The following is a 21163-nucleotide window of genomic DNA, read 5'->3' as shown; positions in this document are numbered from 1 at the left end:
AATAAACAAACCGCTGGCTGCATTTTAAAGGCTTGCAAAGTGATTTTCCGAGTGCCCTGTGGGTGTTGGCGCTTGAACTGTAGTTGATTCGCCAAATTGCCAGCACAAGCGGACTTGCAAGGGGGAGGAGAGGACGCTCTAGAGAAGGGAGAGATAAATTCCTAATGGATAATGCCAGATTGATGTCTACAGAATTTCTATAAGTAAAAAAGATAAAAAGACTCGCCTTAGAGGCATTTGGTGAGCTTTTGGGCCTAGCTTCGTTTCTCTCAGTGTTTGTTGTAGCTGCTGTGATTCCCTTGCAACATGCAATAGATATTGCTGCTGCACATTCGAATGTACACTCATTAGGGGCACAAAATATAATGATTAATGGGGAGTGAAGGGTTGCTGGGTAGCATGACATTTGGTGCTGTGTTTATGGATTGAGTTCTGAGCCACGTTTGCAATATTCTCCAGCTCGATATGAAGTACTGATATTACCTCATTATCCTATGGTCTGTCTACAGCTATGCCCCATGTGTTGAAGCAGCAGCAGCAGCAGCAGCGTCTCATCTCATTTCTTGTTGCAATTCAATTTATTTGTTGTCTTTGAGCTGAAGCTTTTAGCAGCTCAGACCAGGAGCTCCCTGTCTTTGCCTCAGCGTAAGCGACAATTTGTGTTGCTGCAAATTTAATGCCGAATCGTGTCGAAGAGAGATAGCCAGAAAGGGAGACACGGAGCGAGGGAGACAGACAGGGAGGGGCAACCGCAGTTTCGGTTTTCGGTTCCAGTCGCCCCTTGCTAGCTTGTGGCAGGACTGTACTTGGTTTCTGGTTTCACACATGACTCATACATGCATGCAGCATGTGGCATGCAGCATCAGCACGAGGCAAGCATGAAGCTAAAAACTCGGTTGAGTGCAAGAGCCACGCCCCCCAAAGAACAGGCCAAAGCTGAGGAGTGGCGCAGGAGAGACCAGGGTGGGATGTGCACAAGTGGATAGAGTGGATGGATAGTGGAGTGCTGCACAAGAGCGAGTGTGCAGAGAGTAGCGGTGTGAAGTGTAAAGTGTGGTGGGGCATGAGGCAAGAGGCAAGAGGCAGGGATAGGTGAGAGCGCCCAAAGTTAACTTTTGCCACGACAAAGTGACATATTAGCGTAGTCAACTTTACAAAAGGAGTCAGAGTAAAAAGTCCAGCAAAGAGTGTAGAGAACTTAACACTCGACTGCACACACACACACACACACACACACACAGGGAGACACACACACAGGTCGACACTTGAGGGTTAATTTTGTTATTTGCCAAAAGAAACTTTGAATCAAAAATTTGTAGGCTCCAGCTCCTAGCAATTTTTGCTTCTCCAGAAAACCCAAAAATTGTTATAGGAAAATTCTTCGCTGCTTAGCCGCAACCCAGAGACGAAATCAAAAACCAATTAGAGATGGGCTCGGGGAATTCGAAGGAAACTTTTGTGGCCGTTCGCTATATAATTTGCCACGCCTTTGTAATTGCCTGCCCACAGTCATCCCACACAGCCCAAGGAGCAGCAGCTGAAGGCAGGCAGGCAGGCAGGCGGCAGAGGTATTCATGCAAATGTCTCATAATTGCAAAAACATTTTCCTACCCAGTAATTATAGACTTGAGCTCTCTCCTCGCTTCGTTGTGTCTCTTTGTAATTTAAAGACTTTCCCCCGCTGCCTGCCTGCAAAAGTTGTGCATAAATTTTGTCAAAGAGAAAACTGAAAGGGGAAACGGGGGAGGGAGTAGCGGGTAGCGGGTGCTGGGGGTGCTCGAATCGCATGCACAAAAATAATTAAATATAAATTAAAACTGAAAAATGCATGCAAAATGCTTGCATGGCTTATAAATGTCAATGGAATCATTTCGATTCAATGCACACACACACACACACACACACACACACCTGTCATTTACATATACATATGTAACACCCCGCACCCATCTCCCCCCTTCTACCTTTAAATGATGCCATTTATTAATTATCTATTAAGTCCATTTAATAAACCAAATTACGAACGTGCTCGCAAACTGCGGCAGGCGAATTCAATATAGAAATTGCATAAATTTCATGTTTATTAGTTTGCAATCAAAATTTGGTATATCACACAATGATATCGCTGGCTGCAATTTTCCATCATATTTGCGATATTTAATTGGTCGGGAGTTGCAGGTTGCAGGGGTAAAGGGAGAGACAAAAACATTCAATCAGCATAATGAATACAGAAAATGCATTATTAAGCCACTTGATTCTGGTCAATTGACAGGGACAATGGCAGGCAGTGCTGCTGCGGTTTTGGGACCCTCGAAGTGGCTCAATTTCCGCGTACATTCAAAATTATAATTAGTTTGCACAGCTCTCATCTATATGCATATATTTGACAGAAACAGAAGCCAGAAAGGTAGGCAAACAGAATATGTGCAAATAAATGTTAGAAACAAATGGCGCTAATTGGTTTTTAATGGGGAGCAGCGGCAGAGAGGCACTCGAACTGCAGGGAAGGGCTTGAAAAATGTTTAAAGTTCATGTAAAGGTAGAGTTCCTCCCTCATTCATTCACACTCCGTCGTACAACTGTTTTGACTGATGAATGCGCTGTGGCCCATGAACTATCCATAATCGTTAAACACACAACTGAAAGGGAATGGGGGGCCCTCCCTTAAGCCTTCAACGAATGTAAAGCATATGCAAATTAAGTATCTCTCGTGCCGTCAGACAAGTGGCCACATTAGTTGGTAGTTCGTTTTGCCGCAAAGTGAGCTTCGAGTTCACGCACCTTTTTTACAGAATTTACAACTGAAAGGAGCAGCCAGGAGCAGCCAGGAGCAGCCATGAACTCCTGTGAGCTGTGTGCGCCTAATGCGCATTGAATAAAGTACTAAAAAAATAATTTGCAACCTCTGGGGGGCATCGAGCAAAGGTACAGGGAGACCCCAACACCCAAAAGGGAAATCACTGGCAGAGGCGAAATGCTTTTCAAAATTTTTATGTTTATTGCGTATACGCACTGTGCTTCACTGAGTAACCATTCGTTGTGCCTCTGTGTGTGTGTGTGTGTGTGTGTGTGTGTGCGTGTTTATTTCGGGCGTATTTGTGTGGAATTTTATATATACTTCCGGTTGTCCCCGGCCCCGCCCCGAGTTTACATAATGTTGTTTTGACGCCGCCATATTAACCAGAGACGGAAGCGCTGCGTGTGGCACGGTGTGCCGGGGTGTGGCAGGGGGTGGCCGGGGGTGGCCAGGGGTGGCAGGAAGTATGCGCCGCCAGGTACTTTCTATGTAAATGGATACACGCATTTGTTACGCTTCCAACTCCCCTCCCTATCGCTCACTCTCTTCCGTTTAACCCTTTTTCTCTCTGTTTGCTTTGGCATCCCAAATATTTATGGCCCGCAGGCATATGTTTGGATCCAGCAATTTATTTAACCTTTTCAAATGTGTCCCCACATCCGGGCACCCACTTCCCCTCCCCCACCCCCCTCAGCCATGTGTCACCGTGTTGTTTGCCCAGAAATTTGCGTAGATTTGTTACACATTACACGGGGCGGGGCTTGTGGCCAGGAGTTGAATGCCAAAAGCGAATGCGAGTGCTGATTCTTGTGTTTAATTTTGTGGCGCAATTTGTAGGCCATACACGAGAAACATAATAATAAAAGTTGTGCCTAAAAGTGCATAGAAATTTAAATGATTTAACAATTTTATGTAGAATTAATTTCGATTACTTGTAGAGATATTTATGTTCATAGCTGACACTTTTACCATAACTCCCTGAAGCTATATCTGCCACGTTATAATCCCTTAATCCTCTTCCCTTATACGATCAAAATAAGTTATTTTCTGCCTTAATTTTACTTTCTTTGCTTGCCAAAAGTTCTTCCAAGAAGTATTAACCCGGAACTATCAGCATAAACTCCCAACTTCCCTCTCCCGCACCTCTCCAGAGTAAAGTTTACTTTCTCATATGCATTTTTATGTAGTTCTTGCTCTTTTGTTGTTGTATTTATTTACCCGCAGCAAGCTCTTCGCAGTTAAAAAATCTTTTCTTTATTTTCATTGTCACTTTTATTTACGATATAAATTTCAGCAAAGGCTACACTCAAAGGGGGGGCAGGGCGGGGTGGAAGGGTACAGCTGACCAAACAATAAAAGCGCCGACATTAATCTTCACTGGACTCTGGACGCGGGTTGCCCCTCAGTCAGTCCTTGGCTCTACAGCGCGAATGGTAAATGGAGGCCGTGCCAGCGCTGTCTCCCTCTCTCACTCAGTCTCTCTGTCTCTCTCTCTCTCCTCTTTTTGTTGCCAATTTCCGGTTGCAATGCTGCACGTTTCCGTCTGCGAAAACTTCACAACGATGGCGACGAAATTGCTTAAATGTAAATAAATCAGTGGTAAGAAAATGTTTCAGCGGCCTGCCCTCCGCTCCCCCTCTCCCCCTTCTCCCTTACTGCTGTAAGTGTTGGCTTATAAATCAGACAAACTGCAGTACAGCCGCAGCCTGACAGACGGATAGACAGACGAACAGACAGACCGGACAGACGGAAGCGGCTGTGCATTAATAGCGGCTTAAGAGAGAGAGAGAGAGCAAAACGGCAACAACAGGCAGAAGGCAAAGACTATCCATTAATTGCTGCATGCAACGTTTTGTTGCACGGGCAACAAAAAGTTTTTATTAGCTGCCCGCGGGCATAAATCAAGCGGAGTAAAACTCGTTTGTCATTCGCGACAATCAATTAAAAGCAAATGTTGCATAAATACATGAACTTTTCGTCAATCGATCCATCATTTATTGCAGAGGCGGCAGCCACTTTTTGGGGCAAAGAAACTACACACAAAATAGGAGTACGGCTGCAGGTTATTGATTGTTCTTCGATTTGGCAATTGCCATTAGAATGGCAACTGAAATGCATGTGCAGAGATTGCTTTTCCAACGCAAATCCGCGTAAATCCATGAAAATAGATTGTGCAAAAATTAAACCTGGAGCAGGCAGAGGCTTTAGCATTTTGTGATATATTTTTTAACTGCAATTTTATTAATTCTCTGTTACTTTTTTCATTAAAATAATCGTTTTTTGTGGTTTTTTTTAACTAAAATATTATTTATTCTGAGTTACTTTTTTACCCAAGGTTTTATTCATTGTGTGTGGCTGTAATTGTCTCCGGCGATTGATGGTCATTGATAGCACCTACCGTAAGCCTGCTGTATTTTCTCTTGAATGTTGCATTGACTGTCGCTTGCACCCCACTAAACGTATCTACATTTCAATCGCACATTGAATATTTATTTACGTATTTAGAATTGCAATTGGAATGGCATTTTTATGTCATCAGTGGCAGCAGGTAGAAGGCATTTACATTTTCATTTCCTGTGCTGTGACTTTTGCGACGCTTAATTGTTGTGCTGCACAGTGTAGCGCCTGATTGATGGCACAAAACACAGAACTGGGAGGCTGCTGGCTGCTGGCTGTGGGCTGCTGCCTGGCGACTGTCTCTCCGGCAGCATAAACAGGCTTTTAATTTATAATTTATGTGGTGTATTTTGATTAATCGATTTCAATTTGGTGGGTAAATTTGCCACTTTGCTGGCGCACACGCCCACTGCTTGTGTGTGGCATGGCTTGGTGTGGTTTTGTGGCCTGACACTCGGCCGTTCCTTCGGGCAGCCTCATCGCGTGGCAAATATTTGTGGTGCACACACACACAGGTAAATGCATGGGCATATAGTGTGTGTATGTACCGTGTGGCAGCATATCTGGCAAGGAAATCTAAACAGCAGGCTGGGAGCTGCGAGCTGCGAGCTGGGAGCTGGGAGGCTGCCATTCCAAAATGTACAAGTCATCGACGCCCATCGAGCGGTCAAAATTTGCATAATTTACTTTGAATGTGGCTGTGGCGTGGTGTGGTGTGGTGTGTGCTGGCTGTGTGTGTAGCTTTTCATAACTGCTGATACTAAGCAGCAGCACTATGATCTGTGTGACTCCTGTGGTACGTTCCACCTGCCCCACTGCCTACTCATTTGTGCTGCTGCTGCTGCTGCTGCCGCTCCCTGTTTGCATTTGCTTGAGCGAAAATGGTGTTAAGTGCTTTCGCATACAAAATTTACATGCCACATGCCGCAGCAGGCTCTGTGACAGCGTTTTGGAACGATGTATCGGCCAGGTTTGGTGCTCGTTGCCTTCGTTTGGGTATATCTCGCTCGCTGTTCTCGCTGTTCCCTCTGTCCTCGCTTGTCCTCGTTGCGGCTGTTACTTTTGTTGTTCCTTTGCGGTCATGTCGCTCAGCTTGACTTCCGTTTCCGTGTGTTGGCTTACGCGGCCTGTCAATATTTACCCGATTGCTGCGCTACCAAGGCAAATCCCCCCAGCTGCCCCCTCGTGCGCCATTTCTGGCTCCTGTTACAGTTCCTTCCTCCCTGTCCTGACTCCTCTTACAGTTCCTTCCTTGCAGTGCCTTCCTTCGAGCCTTGTTTGTGAACATCCGTGTGCAACATTTGATTGTTTGGTGTCCCAGCAAATGTTTGTGCCTCCTACAGCTGCCCTGAAGGCATGGGCATGGCCCCTGGTGGCCCCAAAAAGGTAACAACTAGTGGATCCCATTTCCGTTTTTCGAGTTCGTTCAACTGGGAGGAAGTTCCTGCTATTCCGATGAAGTTTTCAGGCACTTTTCTTGACTGTCGCTAAGCGCAGATACTCCCACTGTTTACATCTACTTCGTGGCGGTTTCCAGTGTAATTTTTATGGCAATAGATCCAGGATCTCCCTCTGTGCACCTTCCACGCGGCTTTCTGGTTGCTCAAATTCTCCAAAAATCAAACCAAATCCCAACTTCGGAACTTCTCTTTCGTTTCATACATTTTTATTAGTTTTAATTGTTATTAACATTAGCCTAGAACTTATTACATTCGTCAGTTTTTTAAATATTTTACATGCAGCTGCTTGGCATTTTGTTTTTATTTTATTTCAATTATTTCTTTTATTTTGTTGTCTTATTCTTGCTGTTTGCTTAATTTTTAACTGTTTGCCTCCATTTAGTATTTAGTAGCTAGTACTAATACTAGTGTTAGTTGGCTTAAACTAGAGTTCGTTCTTTGCTTCTTTTGTTGTCCATTTTCCGTTACGTATAAAATGCAAACTGGAATTTGCTGCCACCTTAACGACTAAATTTCCTTTAAATTCTTTTCTCGACGATTCTTTTAATTACAATTCGACCTAAGCTAGGGGGGCTGGGTCTTAGTTCTACTTGGCTTTGATTTATCTGTCTGTTAAGTGTAGTTTTAGCTTAGTTTTAGGCTTAGTTACAAGCTGAAGTTTCGAGCTTAAACCAAAGAAAGCGCTAACAACATTCACGAATTGATTTACTTAACTAAACTTCACTTTTCCACACACATTTTCCTGCCGCTTTAAGCTGCTGTTTCCTTGCTCCTCTCCTAGCTTTTCCCTTGCTTTTCCTTTGCTTTAAAAATATATTAACAATTCAGTTTTCTTTTGTATTTTGCTGCCGCTTGCAGTGTCTGCTGCAAAATGTTTATTAATTTCTGTAGCCATAATTAGGAGCTATTAATGTTAATTGTATTCCATAATTTACACGACATCTTACAGGACTAAGTGGGCTTCCCTTCTGGCTCTCCGCTTTTATGCAAAACTTATTTGGTTTTTATTGTTTTCTTTTTACAGGTTTTCAGCGCTCCTCAGAGTCAATCCATCCATCCATCTACTGTGCCGCTTAAAAAGTGCCCTAACTAGGTTCTAGGTTCTAGGTCTAGGTTCGTCCTTTCGTTAACCATTAGCCAGCCCGTGCCCGTGCCCGTGTCCGTGCCCGTGCCAGGACTCCTTTTAAAAACCAATCCTTAGACTCCTGCCGCCATCACATACAACTTATAGTCAATTTGTTTACCAATTATTACACCCATTACGCGACTCCCTCACACCTCCTCCTGTGGGTTTCTATTCTTAGTTTTGATTTGGCTGATCCTTTCCGCTGTGTCCTTTCCTCACTGGCAGCCTCTACGATCCACTGCTGCTCTCTCCACTCCTCAATGCCTAGCGTCAGAAGCGTGTCCCAGTGCCGTGATTACGATCCTGAGCGATCAGCACATCCTCGCCATTCAGCTGATGGTGCATCTCCTCGGGCACGGTCTTCAGCAGCTGCGGCTTGCCCTGAAAGACACGTAAAAGTAGATGTAGCTGTGGTTGTGGTTGTAGATGCTTAAACGATTATTACACAGGCAGACACAAGAGACATCAAGATGACACAAAAGTGTCGCGGCAGAGGGACAGGCGCAGGGCCAACTGGGGCACAAATGAAACACTAAAGCGAGCGCCGCGCGCGGCGTCTCCTTCAGAAATTAACGAGGCGCACATCATTCGAGCGGGCACTGAGAGAAACGATCCAAGCCCAGCATAAACCCCAAAGTACTTGCAATATTTGCGCGCTTTTTCGCGTGTAATCCAAAAAACGTCACACAAAAAACGAGAAAAAAGAGCAGAGAAATGGCTAAAACACAGCCAACGCCGCGGGCCAAAAAGCGTCAACAGTCAGTCGTGTCCTGCCCCTTGGGAAGCTCATGAAATGAGCGGGGAGCGGGACGGGGTGAGGTAGCAACCCGTGGGGACACAACAAAAATGTGGAAAAATGTGAAATAAAACATTGTTTCGACTCGTTTGGCTGCTGGTTCTTTGTTGCCTTTTTGCTGTTCATTTTTGGTTTGTGCTTTTGGCCCTGTTATTCGGGTCATAATAATTGCAATCATTAGAGTCAAAAGTTGCCACACCGCAGTGTCCTTTTGGCAAGGAATTGTTGTTCAGAGAAAAAAAAGAGCGTAAACTTTTGATGCAAAGCGAGGGTATGCCAGGCAGGGGAAGCAGAAGGTTGTCAGAAGGTTTACCCTTTGTAGTCCAAGGTAGCTCCATGTCGAGTCTGCAGCTCTTTGCCTTCTTTCTGCAGGGTAATGCAATGCCAAAGCCAGGAGCAGTTCTGGAAGCAGTTGGAAACGCATTGCGCTAGGCCAGGACCACACATAATGGCATATTTATAAAGCCCAAACTGACAGCGACAATGTGAATGAGAGAGACAAAGGAAGAGGCAGAGAGACAGCGAGAGAGAGCCAAAGAGTTCTTTTTGCTGTTGTTTTCCTGCCGTTGTCATTTCTGTGGCACATTCCGAGGTCATTTACCGCGCGCACTCTCTGCATCTCTGAACTGAACCTTCCCCAAATGAATGAATGCATTTTTTATACCCGGTACTCGAAGAGTAAATAGGGTATACTGTATTTGTGCGGATAACGGTTGTATGTAACGCACAGAAGGAAACGTTTCCGACCCCATAAAGTATATATATTCTTGATCTGCATCAATAGCCGAGTCGATTGAGCCATGTCTGTCTGTCCGTCCGTCCGTCTGTCCGTCTTGTTTGTCGGCTAGTTCTCAGAGACTATAAGAGCTAGAGCCACCAAATTTTGGCACCAGACTGCTGTATGCTCACACTGAAACCAGTGTATTTCAAAAATGAGCCCCGCCCCCTTCCGCCCCCGCAAAAGGGCGAAAACCTCCCAAATCTACAATTTTGAAGATAACAGAAAACTAAAAACGCCATTCCGTAGGGAATGACCATATCTATCAGATCACCAATTGGGATCCAATTGGATCATTATTATAGCCACAATGGAGAAATTAATTTTCAGTGGCCAAACCCACCCCGTCCCGCAGCATTCACACTCTGCTTCGCGCTGTTTATGGCCTGGCCCCTGACACGTCACTGCCTCTGCCGCTGCCTCTGCCCTGACTCTGCAGTGTGTGTTTCTAGGGGAGGGTGGCGAACTAAAGGAGCGTGTTGGCGTGAGTAGTGTTGTTGATGTAGATGACAGATGAAGAAAAAATGTAAAATTTGACAAATAACCGCTAAGTTGCAGATGTAGTACTGAGTGCCGGGTATAAAAGTTGTGACGCGTAAGAAGCGTCTCACACGTCCCTTCTCGTTTTTGCTGTTTTTTGCATCAACAGAGTTTCAAGTTGTCTGTGCAAAAGGGGATCAAGGGTTATGGATTGCCAGAAAATTGCATTGTCAGGGATGAGCGCGGATGGTGCTGGAATTTGAGTCATCTGTTGATCGATGGGCAGTCCCAGCCACCAGCCGCCAGCCCCCAGCCGCTGCTCTCCAGAGTGGCAGTGTCCAATCGATTGTAATGGCAGATATCTAACCACTATAACGGTAGACAAAGTACAGTTGTTGAGCACTTTTTTGGGGGGTTTCAAAATGGAAGTAATCTGTACCCTTTTCGCTTTGCTCCTTTCCTCCCCCCTGCCCGACAGGTTTGTTATCATCGCTGCCGCAGAACCGCAAAAAAAAGCCATTTTCTGCCCCAGCGGCTGCTGCCATTTATAAGGCGAAAAAAGCGAAAACAAAATCGGGCGAAAGATAAATGTTTTCCTGCTTTAGTCTGCTTGCTGCCTGCTGCCTGCTTCCTGGGCTTCAAATCCTTGCCACCGAAAATCCACTTTGCATATTGATGCTTTCAACGTTTTGGACATTAAGAGGGAGTGCCCTGGCGGGGGCAGGGGCAGGGCAGCAGTAGAGGGAAGTCCGAGCTTCCGAGAGTATGTACATCAAACTGCCACTTACCACATCGCTGCCATAGAGGCTCATGCCCACATTGACGCCGACAATGCTTCCGTTTCCGCCATTGGCCGTTGTCTGGTGGTGATGTTGCTGCTGCTGCTGGTGCTGTCCCGATGCTGCCGCTGCCGCTGCTGAAGATGTGGCTGCCACAAGACCCATGCAGGTCACCGGCTGTAGTAGTCCCCCCTCGCCGGTGGCGGTCATCACGCTGTGTGTGAAGATGGGCGGCGGCGGCGTTGGCGAGAAGGTGGCCAATTGTGATGGATGTGACATGGTGACTCCGGTGATGGTGCCGCCATTCGTGGCGAACATCGGGCTGGTGGAGTACATGGGCATGGGATGGTGTGCCAAATCGATCTACGAGTGGGTGTTAGTGCGAGAGAGAGAGAGAGGAGAGGGAGAGAGAGAATGATAATGAAGTTTTAGTCATGTGATGATTCATATTGTACAGATGGCGGAAAGGGTGTTAGTCAGGTGTTGAAATGGATAGAGGAGAGGAGGTCCCTGCAGCGTCCTTGCAACACAACACTTGCCCCCGCACGTTCTGTGCAAATATTTATGGAGCTGTCCCCAGATTTATGCCCCAACCCGAACGAAGCTTTTAATGAAATTAAATTTATAAATTACAACACAAATGCCAGCCGAATGAGCAAGATGTTGGCCAAATTGGTAAACATTCAACACGGCAGACGCCATAAATTGTGGAAACATTTACTCGGGGCAGGGGGCAGGGGGCAAGACACAAGCAAGTTTGTGGCAATATTTAAACTGTGTCTTTCTGCTGATTAAGTTATGTTTTTGGATAATTTAATGGATTTTTGGCCAATGATTAACGCTTAATGGCAGCAGTCGTGTTTCTCCCTCTGTTCTGCTGCACTTTGCCGCCTATTTCCAGCCACAAACTTTCACCATTTGCCTGTCACACATTCAACTGTTGGTTAATTTAAGCAAACTGTTTTGGTTACACACACTTTTAACGACAAAATGATCTCTGCAGGAGGCTTCGTTCTGTGCTGCTACCTAATCGAATTTCAAATAATTGCCATTAAAAACAAAAGAGCCAAACAACAACAACAAAAACAAGCAAAAACTGAATTCAGCAGCCAGCAGCAAAGGGCAGACGGGGAGTGCTGTGTGCTGTGTGTGTGTTGGCCAAAACTACTGCCATGTCGTGTAAAACTTTCCAATAAATGACAGTAAAGCCAAACAATGTCCATTAGGTGGAAATGCTTTGGCCCAGCACAGTTCCAGCAGTGCCACAGAGCCCTGAAATTTGCCACTTAAGTGCATGTGGTGCTGCTGCTGCTGCTGCTGCTGCTCTGTGCTGTTCACATAACTCGAGTCATTACGATAATTGTGGGGCAAGCGCAAGCAGGAAGGCAGCACAAAGAATGAGGTGCAAGCTGCAGCACTTGAGGTGTGTCCGTGTCTGTGTCTGTCTGGCAAATTCCTTCAGCTCTAAATAGTAGTTCTGGCTGGCTGTTCTGGCCCATTCATCATCTGACAGTTCTGTCCGATTTACAACTTCTGTAGAGCTTCTGCATTTAAGCGAAGCTCCTCTCTAGCTGCTCCTTCTCTTCATACTCTACGCCCGTGCGTATGCGTAATATTCAGGAATATATTCTGTCATTGCTGCTGCTGCTGGCATGACATTCTTCTCGGCTTTCTCTGCATTCGGTTTTTCTGGGGCATGTGTCAGCTGTCCTTGTATTGATTTGCCACGAGTGTCTTTGTCTCTGTGTCTGCGTCTGCGTCTGTGTCTGCAGCTCCGCTTGCATGTAATTGATTTTGGGAAGTGTCCTTTCTCGACTCTTTTGTGCGAATTGTAATTAAAAGCCACTGCACTTGCCACTGCAGCTGCAACCGAAGCTAAAACTGAAACACACTCGAATCCCAGGAGGCACTCTTCAAGTTTATTGAACGAAAAAACAAAAAACAAAAAGAAATAACAACAAACAAAAACAGCATTAAAGCGAACCCTTCACACACGCGTCGCATGGCCCTGCAGGTAGAGCGAGGGGGAGGCGCCCCGTCCGCCCACATTGTCCACCACAGCCCCGGCCACATAGCTGCCACCGGCCGCTGTGGCCGCCTGCAGGTCGGCTAGAATCTCATCATCCATCATGACATTTACCTGCGAGTAGATATTCGGCTCGGCCCGCTTCAGCTCCGCCTGTCCACGGCCCGGTCGGCCCAGTGTGGCGCTGCAGTATGGCGCCAAGCGCTGAACGCCCACGGCGCTGCCACCCACCCCCACCATGGGTGCCGTCAAATCGCTGTAGCTGAGTTCAGTCTGCAACAAACAAGGGAGAGGGGAAAATTACAATGATTTCGGGATAGAGAGCTCGGTGGAACGTCAATCAGTGCTGGGTTAATTGTCAGGTGGTTAAAGGTAGCCCAACAGGAGTGCTCTGCCATCGATGGGACTGTCTGTCAGCGGCATTCGTTAGCAGCCTTTAAGAGTTATTTACTACAGTTTTTGTTCAGTGGGTTGTTTGCCAGTTTGCTCGCCCAGACAACGCCCCAACACATGCAGCGTCTGTTTGTAATGTGTCTGCCCTCCTCAGCAGCTAACCAACACAGTCCTTGCCCTCGCCTCTCGCCTGCCTTTGCCCAACCTCAGCACTTGGCTGCTTATTGCATTTTGAGGCAACAGCTCCAGACTCCAGACACACACAACAGGATGCGGCGCATCCTTTGGCTCCTTAGCGTTTTCTCTCGGTTTTCTGCTGGTTGCCACTTCTGCTTTGGAGTCCCAGCAGCAGCAGCACTGCCACTGCCACTGCCACTGCCACTGCTTGTCCGCCTGCAACTTATTTTTATTAAATTCGCAAATGGAAAATTTATATTGCTGCAGCTGTGGCTGCTGGGCGTGGCATTTACCAACACACACACAGACACAGCGTAGAAATTTCTACTTAAATGATTTTCAAATTATAGTTGCATTCTCTCTTCGCTTCGCTTCGCTCTTTCTCTCTATGCATTTATCCCTCTTTCTGTCTATTTATTTCTCCTACTTCTGTGTTTTGTTTTCGTTTCCCTGGGCGACCTTCAGGGCGCCTTTCCTCAAGGTTCGTTGCAGCTGTTCCTGCTGCAAGTTCTGCCATTGAAATGATGGAAGCTTCTGCAGCTACAGATACATTTTCTCTACCCACAGGCACGGCCCTTCTTTCAGTCTTCTTTTTTTGTTGTCAATCAGCTAACCTGGCCGAGGTCCATGCACTGCGGCTGCCCATCAATTGTGGCTTAAACAATAAACTGGCTATAAAAACCACTTAACCCGTCAGCCAACCCAAAGCCCACTCCAGGCCCTGTGTCCATTGGCTCATAAATTAAGATGGCTCTCGCCTCTCCCTCTCTCCCTGCCGCATGTGGCACAGGCTACGGGTTAAAAGGTTAAATGTTTGTCCGCCAGCTAAGAGCGGATTAGGCAGGGGGGACCCACCTTCTGTTGCTGCTGCTGCTGCTGCCCAGCCTGGAGTTGATGCTGGTGCGGATGCTGGTGCGGATGTGTGTGTGGATGCTGCTGCTGCTGTTGCTGTTGTTGACTGGCGTAAGCGCCCATTTTGCTAACGGGAATAAGCGTATTATACTGTATGTACGGGCCATGGCCATGACCGCTGCCTGGGGGCAAGCCCCCCGTCTTCTTGTCAACCACCGCATATGTGGGCATCAGGTGATCGTAGGTGCTGGAGGTAATGACGGCATTCTGTTCGGCCAGCGCGGCCGTGGCATAGGCGCGATTATGACCCTTCGTTGTCGTCCACTCATCATCCACGTCGTGGCCATCTGTTGCAAGAGAAAGACACAAAGATAGGGAGAGAGAGAGCGGGATAAGGTTGCTGGCTGGCTAGAGAGAGGGAACGCTGCGGTGGCACACGGGGGGCACACCTGTGGAACTCACCCAACCCACCTTGTGGTATGATGTCCGGATTCTTGTCAATGCTATCCAGGCTGCTCGTCACGTGGCATGTGTCCCGGCCAATGCGATGCATATCCTGCACTGATTGCCCGCCATTGTGCGCCAGTGTGCCACCGATGCCCAGGCTGCCATTGTTGTTGCTCGCGAGAAGGCCCAGACTGCCGTTGCCATTGGCCGTTGTGCCAGCGGGTCCACCCGTGCCAGCGACTGCCACTCCTCCGCCTCCTGTGCCGCCTCCGCCGCTGCCCCCGTTGCCCGGATGCGAGTAATTATTGCGATCGCGTCCCGAGGAGCCGCGCACTCGCACCACAATCACAATGATGAGTGCCACCAGGAACACGCTGCCCACAATGCCCGCCAGGATGCCCAGGAAGGGCCGGATGTCCTCGATGACGGGTGCATAGGCCAGCGAGAGGTCTGCAAAAAGGCGAGAGAGAGAGAGAAGAGGGAAAGAGATGGGGAAAGAGAAGCACATCCAGTGGATGGGTTGGTTGGATGAGCGGGGGGAATGTACATGTAATACTTGGCATACAGTTTATATCTTTATAGTATTTTGTGTGTCTTTCTTTTGCAACTCTACCTCTACTAGGGAATGCCCTTGCTCGCACTTCAGAGAGGTCCTTTTGCTAGCCGTTTGTCTTGTCCATGCTCAAAGTTCCCTTACACAAAACTTAGATACAAAGAGTATCTACAGCTTCGGTTACTGTCTTACTCTGCCTTTGTTCCTCTGTTCCTCTGTTCCCTGCCTTTGTTTTATGAGCTGCTAACTACACTCCATGCTTGGTCGCTGGCTTTCTCTCTCGCTTTGCCTGTGGCCACTGCCGCATATAGATATTTGTTGTTGTTGCTGCCGCACGTGCCTCGAATTTAGTGCCGCTTTAATGAGCTGCATGTGTGCCCTGCCACTGTCCCTGCCTCTGCCCCACGACCAGTGTTAAGGCTGCTAATTTGTGTCCCCTGCCACTTCCACTTCCAGTGTTGGAATGTGCAGCATTGTTAGTTGGAACAAAAACATAAACACAAGAGATAAAGAGAGAGAGAGAGAGATCCTAAAGGAACCAAAGCGCAAGGGAACGGAAAGAGGAAATAATAAAATCTCAGCCAGCCACGGATTTATGTGTGTGTGTGTGTTGTGTGTGTGTAGGTGAAAATTATACAAATTTCATGCACAAAAAAATAACGCTAAAAAAGCTATAAAAAATTAAACAAAAATGTTTACGGAAAGTGCAGAAAAAACCGAAAATATATTTAAATAAATATAATCAAAAATAAGGCTACGAAATAAACATAGAAGAAAGGAATAAAATTAATAAAACTACTAAATAAAATCAAAATAATCAATAGACAAAATAATAACAGAGAAAAACTTAGTAAAATATTATTGAAAAATAGGTGCCACCGCTACCTTCTGTCGCCTGATCCTGGCCCGCATCGTGGACCAAGCCCTTGCCCCTGCCCACGCCCAGGAACTCCTCCTCATCGCAGACGCAGTCGCTGCTGGTGGCCAGTGCGGTGGTTGTGGTGCTGGCGGGCCTTACACCCTGATAGAATTTCGTAAATGTGATTCTAACTGAAAAGTGTGCCAAGAGTAGAGGAAAAAGCAAGAAGAAAGCAACAAGGAAAAGTAAGAAAAGGAAATAGTAAAGCAAAAAGGAAAAGGAAACAGTGTCAAAGGCGGAAGTGGGGGTGTGGAGGGTGGTGGGAATTGAAAGCAAATTAAAAGACAAATGAAAGAGCAGTAAATGCAAAAACCAGCGTCAATTAATTTATAGGCAGAACAGGAGCCAGAGAATGAAGAACCAGCAGCTGGCAGCTAGCAGCCAGCAAGGACAGCCGGGACAGCTCAGGACATGCAGAAAATTACAAACGAAACGGAGGGACACGGACAGAGCGACAGGCCCCGCATCACACGAGTTGTGGTTCAATTTTTGGTTCCATTTCCTCCCCCCCACCCCACTTGGGGAGGACTGGACGCTGCCTAAGGACTCACCCGTTTGCTTCTCGGGATCCTTCAGTGTGTAGACCTGCAAAATGGTCGCATTGCTACGTCCCTTGCTGTTGTTGGCGATGAGAAAGACATTGTAGCCCATGCCGGGCACCAGGCCGCTCACCTCGAAGTACGGTCGACTGCAACAAACGAATCGATAGTAGAGCACAAAACCACAAAAAAGCCAACAGCCACGAGCCAGAGCAGCAGCAGCAGCAGCAGCAGCAGCACATGGAAATGCACACATCAGAGTGGAGGAAATGGTAGCCTAGGACATGTCCACTGCCCAATGCCCAATGCCCAATGCCACGCATCGTTGGGTTTGTTGTAATGCAAAAGTCACACGGCGTGTGATTCTGATTGCTCTGTGTCCAGTTTTCGATGTCCTCTCCAATGCACAGTTCCATGTCTACGGCAGAGGCCTGGCTCCTTCATTCACTCCTTCTTCGTCTACTCACTTTGATTTGGAAAATTTGGGATTGCGTGTCGTTCCATTCACATAAACCTCCATTATAAAGTCCTGCTGCAGACCGCCATCAAAGCCCTCGATGCACTCGATTTGGAAGCCCGTCGATGTCTGATTGAGCACCGTGCAATTTAGCAACGGATCCGGTTCGCCTAAGAGTGACACAAAAAGGAGAATAAACCATTAGTTCGAGGCAAATTCGAGTTCATAAATCCAGGAAATGTTTTAGCTGAAGGGAAGTGCCCAAGTCTTTGGCAAATAAGCACAGCGGGGGGTCGAGTCAGCGGCAACAAAAAGAGGAATGGAGGAGCCCCTCGAGGGCTGCTTGCAACACTCACCTGCAGGGACTATTGTGTACACGCAGGGTTCGCTCTGATCGCCAATCTCGTTGGTGGCCCAGCACAGCAGCGTGCCGTAGTCCTGCAAAAGAGGGCAAAAGAAGGACACAGATGAGCAGTGGCGGTGGCAGCACAGTGGGGGGGGCTGCTGGCTACTGGCTACTGGCGGTTGAGTGACAATGCATTTTCGTTGGCTTAATTTATGCATGCAACATGCAACATGCAACACACAGCAACCGCTGCTCCCCCTCTTCCTTGCAGTCTTAATTGAAAATTCAAAACCGCAACTCGTTTGGAAAATTATGTGTCCGCCTTCGGTCGGTGGCTCCCCCCAGCGGCTGCTGAGTTATATGAGGCGCTAGCCAGAGGGGGGAGGCAAGGGGAGGTGCTTGCTTTTGGCACTTACATTCTCCGTCATGGGCGTGTAGTGGGCAATGCTGCGTCCGCGGTCCACGGCCACCTGGGAGGCGGGTATATCCACCGTCTCGCCCTGGCTGGCATTAAACTTCCACACATAGCTGGCCTCCATGGGATTGGCATCGATCTCGCAGGCCACCTTCACCGTCTCGTGCCGCCCGGAGCTGTAGGTGGTGCGCTGGTTGCTGCGGCAGACAGGTGCAACTGCAACAAACGAAAAGATTTGCATAATTAAAGCAAAATAAAGCAGGCAGAGAGAAGATTTCCGCTTCTGTGAGTTTCTGCCATTAAATCCTTGAGCGAATTTTGTTGCAGCAAACTTTGTTTGGCATTTAATTGATTTATTCCAACAATTGCATCATGCAATTTGTCCTCTCCACTGACAGGCAGAGAGATAGGTCTGAGCAGCAAGCAACTCCTGGCCTTGTCCTTTGATTTAATTGCAATTGTGCAACAAATGGCATGAGCAAAAATCCCTAATTCCCTTTTGATTAAGTTGTTATGCAAATTAACCCTTTGTTTAATCAATTCGAGAGGCTTTGGGGCCACCTTTGGGCACCCTTCGGTGATACTTCGGGGCTCGGGGCATACTCACATCGGATGTCCAGCTGCACGGGATTGCTCTCGCCGTCGCCCTCTCGGTTGCTGCCCACACAGGTGTAGATGCCGCTGCGGGCTCGGCTGGCATTTTGCAGCACCAAACTTTGGTTGGACACGGCAATGCCTTCGGCGGGATTGTTGGCTAGAATGGCGCCCTGCGGGGAGGGAGGGTGAGAGATAGATGTAAGAAACGTTAGGCAGGCAAGGGGAGGGGAAAACTGTAGTCGCAAATTGAAATCGAAATTCAATTTACGTTTAACTGGCGGGAATTTGAAATAAATTTAATTTCTCCGGCTAATAACACTTTTATGTGGCATGTGGCAGCCCTGCACTCCCCCCCTGCATACGTTGAACGATGCATGCCCCTGGCAGTGGCAGCGGCAGTGGCAGTGGCCGTGCGGCTGATTGAGGAAGCCGGAATAAATTAGGCATCCGGCTGCATAAATTTGCCAAGTGCGTGGCTTGGGGGAGGCTAACAAATTCTAGATGTGTGTGTGTGTGTTGTGTGTGTGTGTGTAGCGTTCAATTTACGTTTTTGAATTCAATTTTTTTTTTGCGGCGCACACCTGAAATATGCAACAATTACAGAGGCAGCAACGCCCCCAGCAGGTAATTTATGAGGCAAATATAATGGAAATTATAATAATAATATGGCGTTTAAGGCAGGCGCAAAAACGAAGCTTTTCCAGAGGAAAGAACCAATGGAAAGTTTAGTAATGGGGGAACGCTTTTCCTTCGATTTATGCCAACGAAAATGTTAGATTTTGGGTGCCTTTTGGTTGATTTTTGTGCCCAAAAACAGCACTTAAAGTTAGTTACAAATTAAATTGCTGGCCAAAAGTGTGTTTAGTGTTGTCTTCAGCCTAAAATTATTCAAAATTCTCTCAACTTATTGTCTAACCCTTCCACACTTACATTATGCCGCCAACTGACTTTGTAGATCCATGGATTCGACTTGATGTTGCACTCGAAGAAGACGTCGATGCCCTCGCGCAGTGTCGCATTCAGCGAGTTGGTGCCCAGCTCCAGGCTGACAACGGGTATATCTGTGAGTGGGTAAACGTAGAGGAATCATCTCTCGTTAGTCAAAAGGATGAGCACAAAAGCACAAAAGAAGTCGCGGGTTAGCCATGGCAGCTGCTGGCCCACGCAAAAAGCCAATTACTTTGAATTGCCTCGTCCCAGGCTCAGACACCAGCGAATCCCCTTAGCCAGCAACGAGTTCCTGCCCCCCCAGCCAGCCGAGGAGCTCCTCAGCCCAAAGGTGTGTAATTATTGTGTAAGCCCCACAAATTAGACGGCCATTTAAGTTGTAAGTTGGCCAGGCCCCGAAACCCTCCTGCTGTCCGTCTGCTCTTCTGTTTGTCTGGATTTGAGAGGTATTTGTGGGGTTCTTTTCTGGGTATATTGGGCACAGGAGAGACAATAAAGTGTAGAAAATCCCTTATCCTTACCCTCTTATGCCGGGGTGTTTTCAGCGTCCCAATCAATCCACCAAAGAGCTCAATCTCCTTCTCTTCTGTTAATATTCTGTGTATTTTTCTGTGCTCTTGCCCCGAAACAGGCAATTAGGCCTTAAAAATGTTGCCCAAGTTGAGCGGGGAGGAGTGGGAGCTGGGGTGGCTGGTAGTCCAATTTTAAGTTGATTAATTCAGAATTGTAGCGCGAATGCGAATCAATTAAGCTTATTAAGCAATCTATCAAATTGTGCAAACAAGCCCAAGCCCCCAAGCCCCCAATATCCCCAATAGCTCCCCCCGCTGCCTGCATGCCCCTCTAGGGGGTGGGGGCAGATATTTCAATCGAAACAAGGCCAGAAGGTGGGTGGGGTGTGTGGGCAGAAAAGTAAAAAGGTAAGCAACAAAAACCGCACTTTCAGGGGGCAAACAGGAAGCGGTTCGGCAGGGCCCTCCCACCCCCCTGGCGCTTTTGGCCATTTAAATTTCGTGCAAACAGGTCGGGAAAACTGTAAAAGCGTTAAGATGACTCTGGCTATGGCCATGGCTATGGCTGCCATGGCTATGGCTGCTGCGGCTGCGGCTGCGGTGCCTGTGGCGGGTTAAAAAGTTTCGCAAGTTTTGTGCAAAAGTTTCGCCGCCGCTGGAAATTAATTTGCCAAAACTTGCAGCAGCAGGGACAGAGGGGCAGTGGGTGTGGGTGTGGGGAAAACCTATCGAAGTAAAACCTATAGAAAGAGCGGGACCAGGCCAGGCGATTTTTTACTGGCTTCCCTTTAAAGGCCTTTTGTGCCTTTCGTTTTCATTAAAAAGTTGCAGGCGGCGAAGGAAAACATTAAATATTTAGGGAAAACTCACGATAAATGTCCAATTTCCAGCCATCCTCCAAGCCCGACTCGGGTATCATGCCCTGCTCGGCGCGGCAGGACAGGAACTTGCCGCGATCATCGATGGTGGGCGTGAATGTCAGCACGGAGGTGGTCATGTTTCCATCCGGATTGGCCTGCGAAAGTGAATGAACAGAAGCCAGAATTAAGAGCAGTCAAAACACACAAAGGAAAGAGGCCCCAAGAAAGGGTTGTCGTGGCGGAACGCAGCTGGACTCGGGCACGTTTCATCGACAAAGATTTGGGGGCTGGTTTTAATTGGAGCCCGGTGACTGGTACGTGACTGCCATTACGGCCTCGACTGTGCAGCTCTGCTCCTGCTCCTGCTTCAGCTTCAATTACCGCAGAAAGCAAAAGCATGTGGCATTGGGGGATGCAAATTTGCATGTTTCTAAACATTAGACAAAGGGTAGCAGAGCGGACCAAAGGGGTATGACTGGTGGGACAAGGAGAAGGCCACAGAGTTGGAG

At 47.5% G+C, this 21163-nt stretch overlaps 1 protein-coding gene across 7 annotated transcripts in view; it reads right to left on the bottom strand.

The window, feature by feature from the left end:
- Nucleotides 1–7542: 7542 nt before the first annotated feature.
- Nucleotides 7543–21163, bottom strand: part of LOC117890622 (nephrin) — a 61923-nt gene continuing 48302 nt past the window's right edge. For 2 of the 7 annotated variants that reach the window (XM_034795564.1, XM_034795566.1), the window contains 13 exons: nucleotides 20665–20809; nucleotides 19265–19395; nucleotides 18345–18504; nucleotides 17739–17953; nucleotides 17333–17414; nucleotides 16987–17146; nucleotides 16532–16668; nucleotides 15947–16111; nucleotides 14524–14958; nucleotides 14065–14408; nucleotides 12754–12912; nucleotides 10623–10976; nucleotides 7543–8161 (listed from right to left, as the gene is read on the bottom strand). In XM_034795564.1, coding sequence (XP_034651455.1) covers nucleotides 8051–8161; nucleotides 10623–10976; nucleotides 12754–12912; nucleotides 14065–14408; nucleotides 14524–14958; nucleotides 15947–16111; nucleotides 16532–16668; nucleotides 16987–17146; nucleotides 17333–17414; nucleotides 17739–17953; nucleotides 18345–18504; nucleotides 19265–19395; nucleotides 20665–20809 — 2598 coding nt within the window. In that variant the 3' untranslated portion in view covers nucleotides 7543–8050. Of the gene's footprint in view, nucleotides 8162–10622; nucleotides 10977–12606; nucleotides 12913–14064; nucleotides 14409–14523; nucleotides 14959–15946; nucleotides 16112–16531; nucleotides 16669–16986; nucleotides 17147–17332; nucleotides 17415–17738; nucleotides 17954–18344; nucleotides 18505–19264; nucleotides 19396–20664; nucleotides 20810–21163 lie in introns of all 7 variants that reach the window. The other 5 variants (XM_034795567.1, XM_034795568.1, XM_034795570.1 and 2 more) reach the window with 4 other exon arrangements.

This window comes from Drosophila subobscura, chromosome E, assembly GCF_008121235.1.
Source record: "Drosophila subobscura isolate 14011-0131.10 chromosome E, UCBerk_Dsub_1.0, whole genome shotgun sequence".
NCBI lineage: Eukaryota > Metazoa > Arthropoda > Insecta > Diptera > Drosophilidae > Drosophila > Drosophila subobscura.
This window is presented reverse-complemented; position numbering and strand designations above follow the sequence as displayed.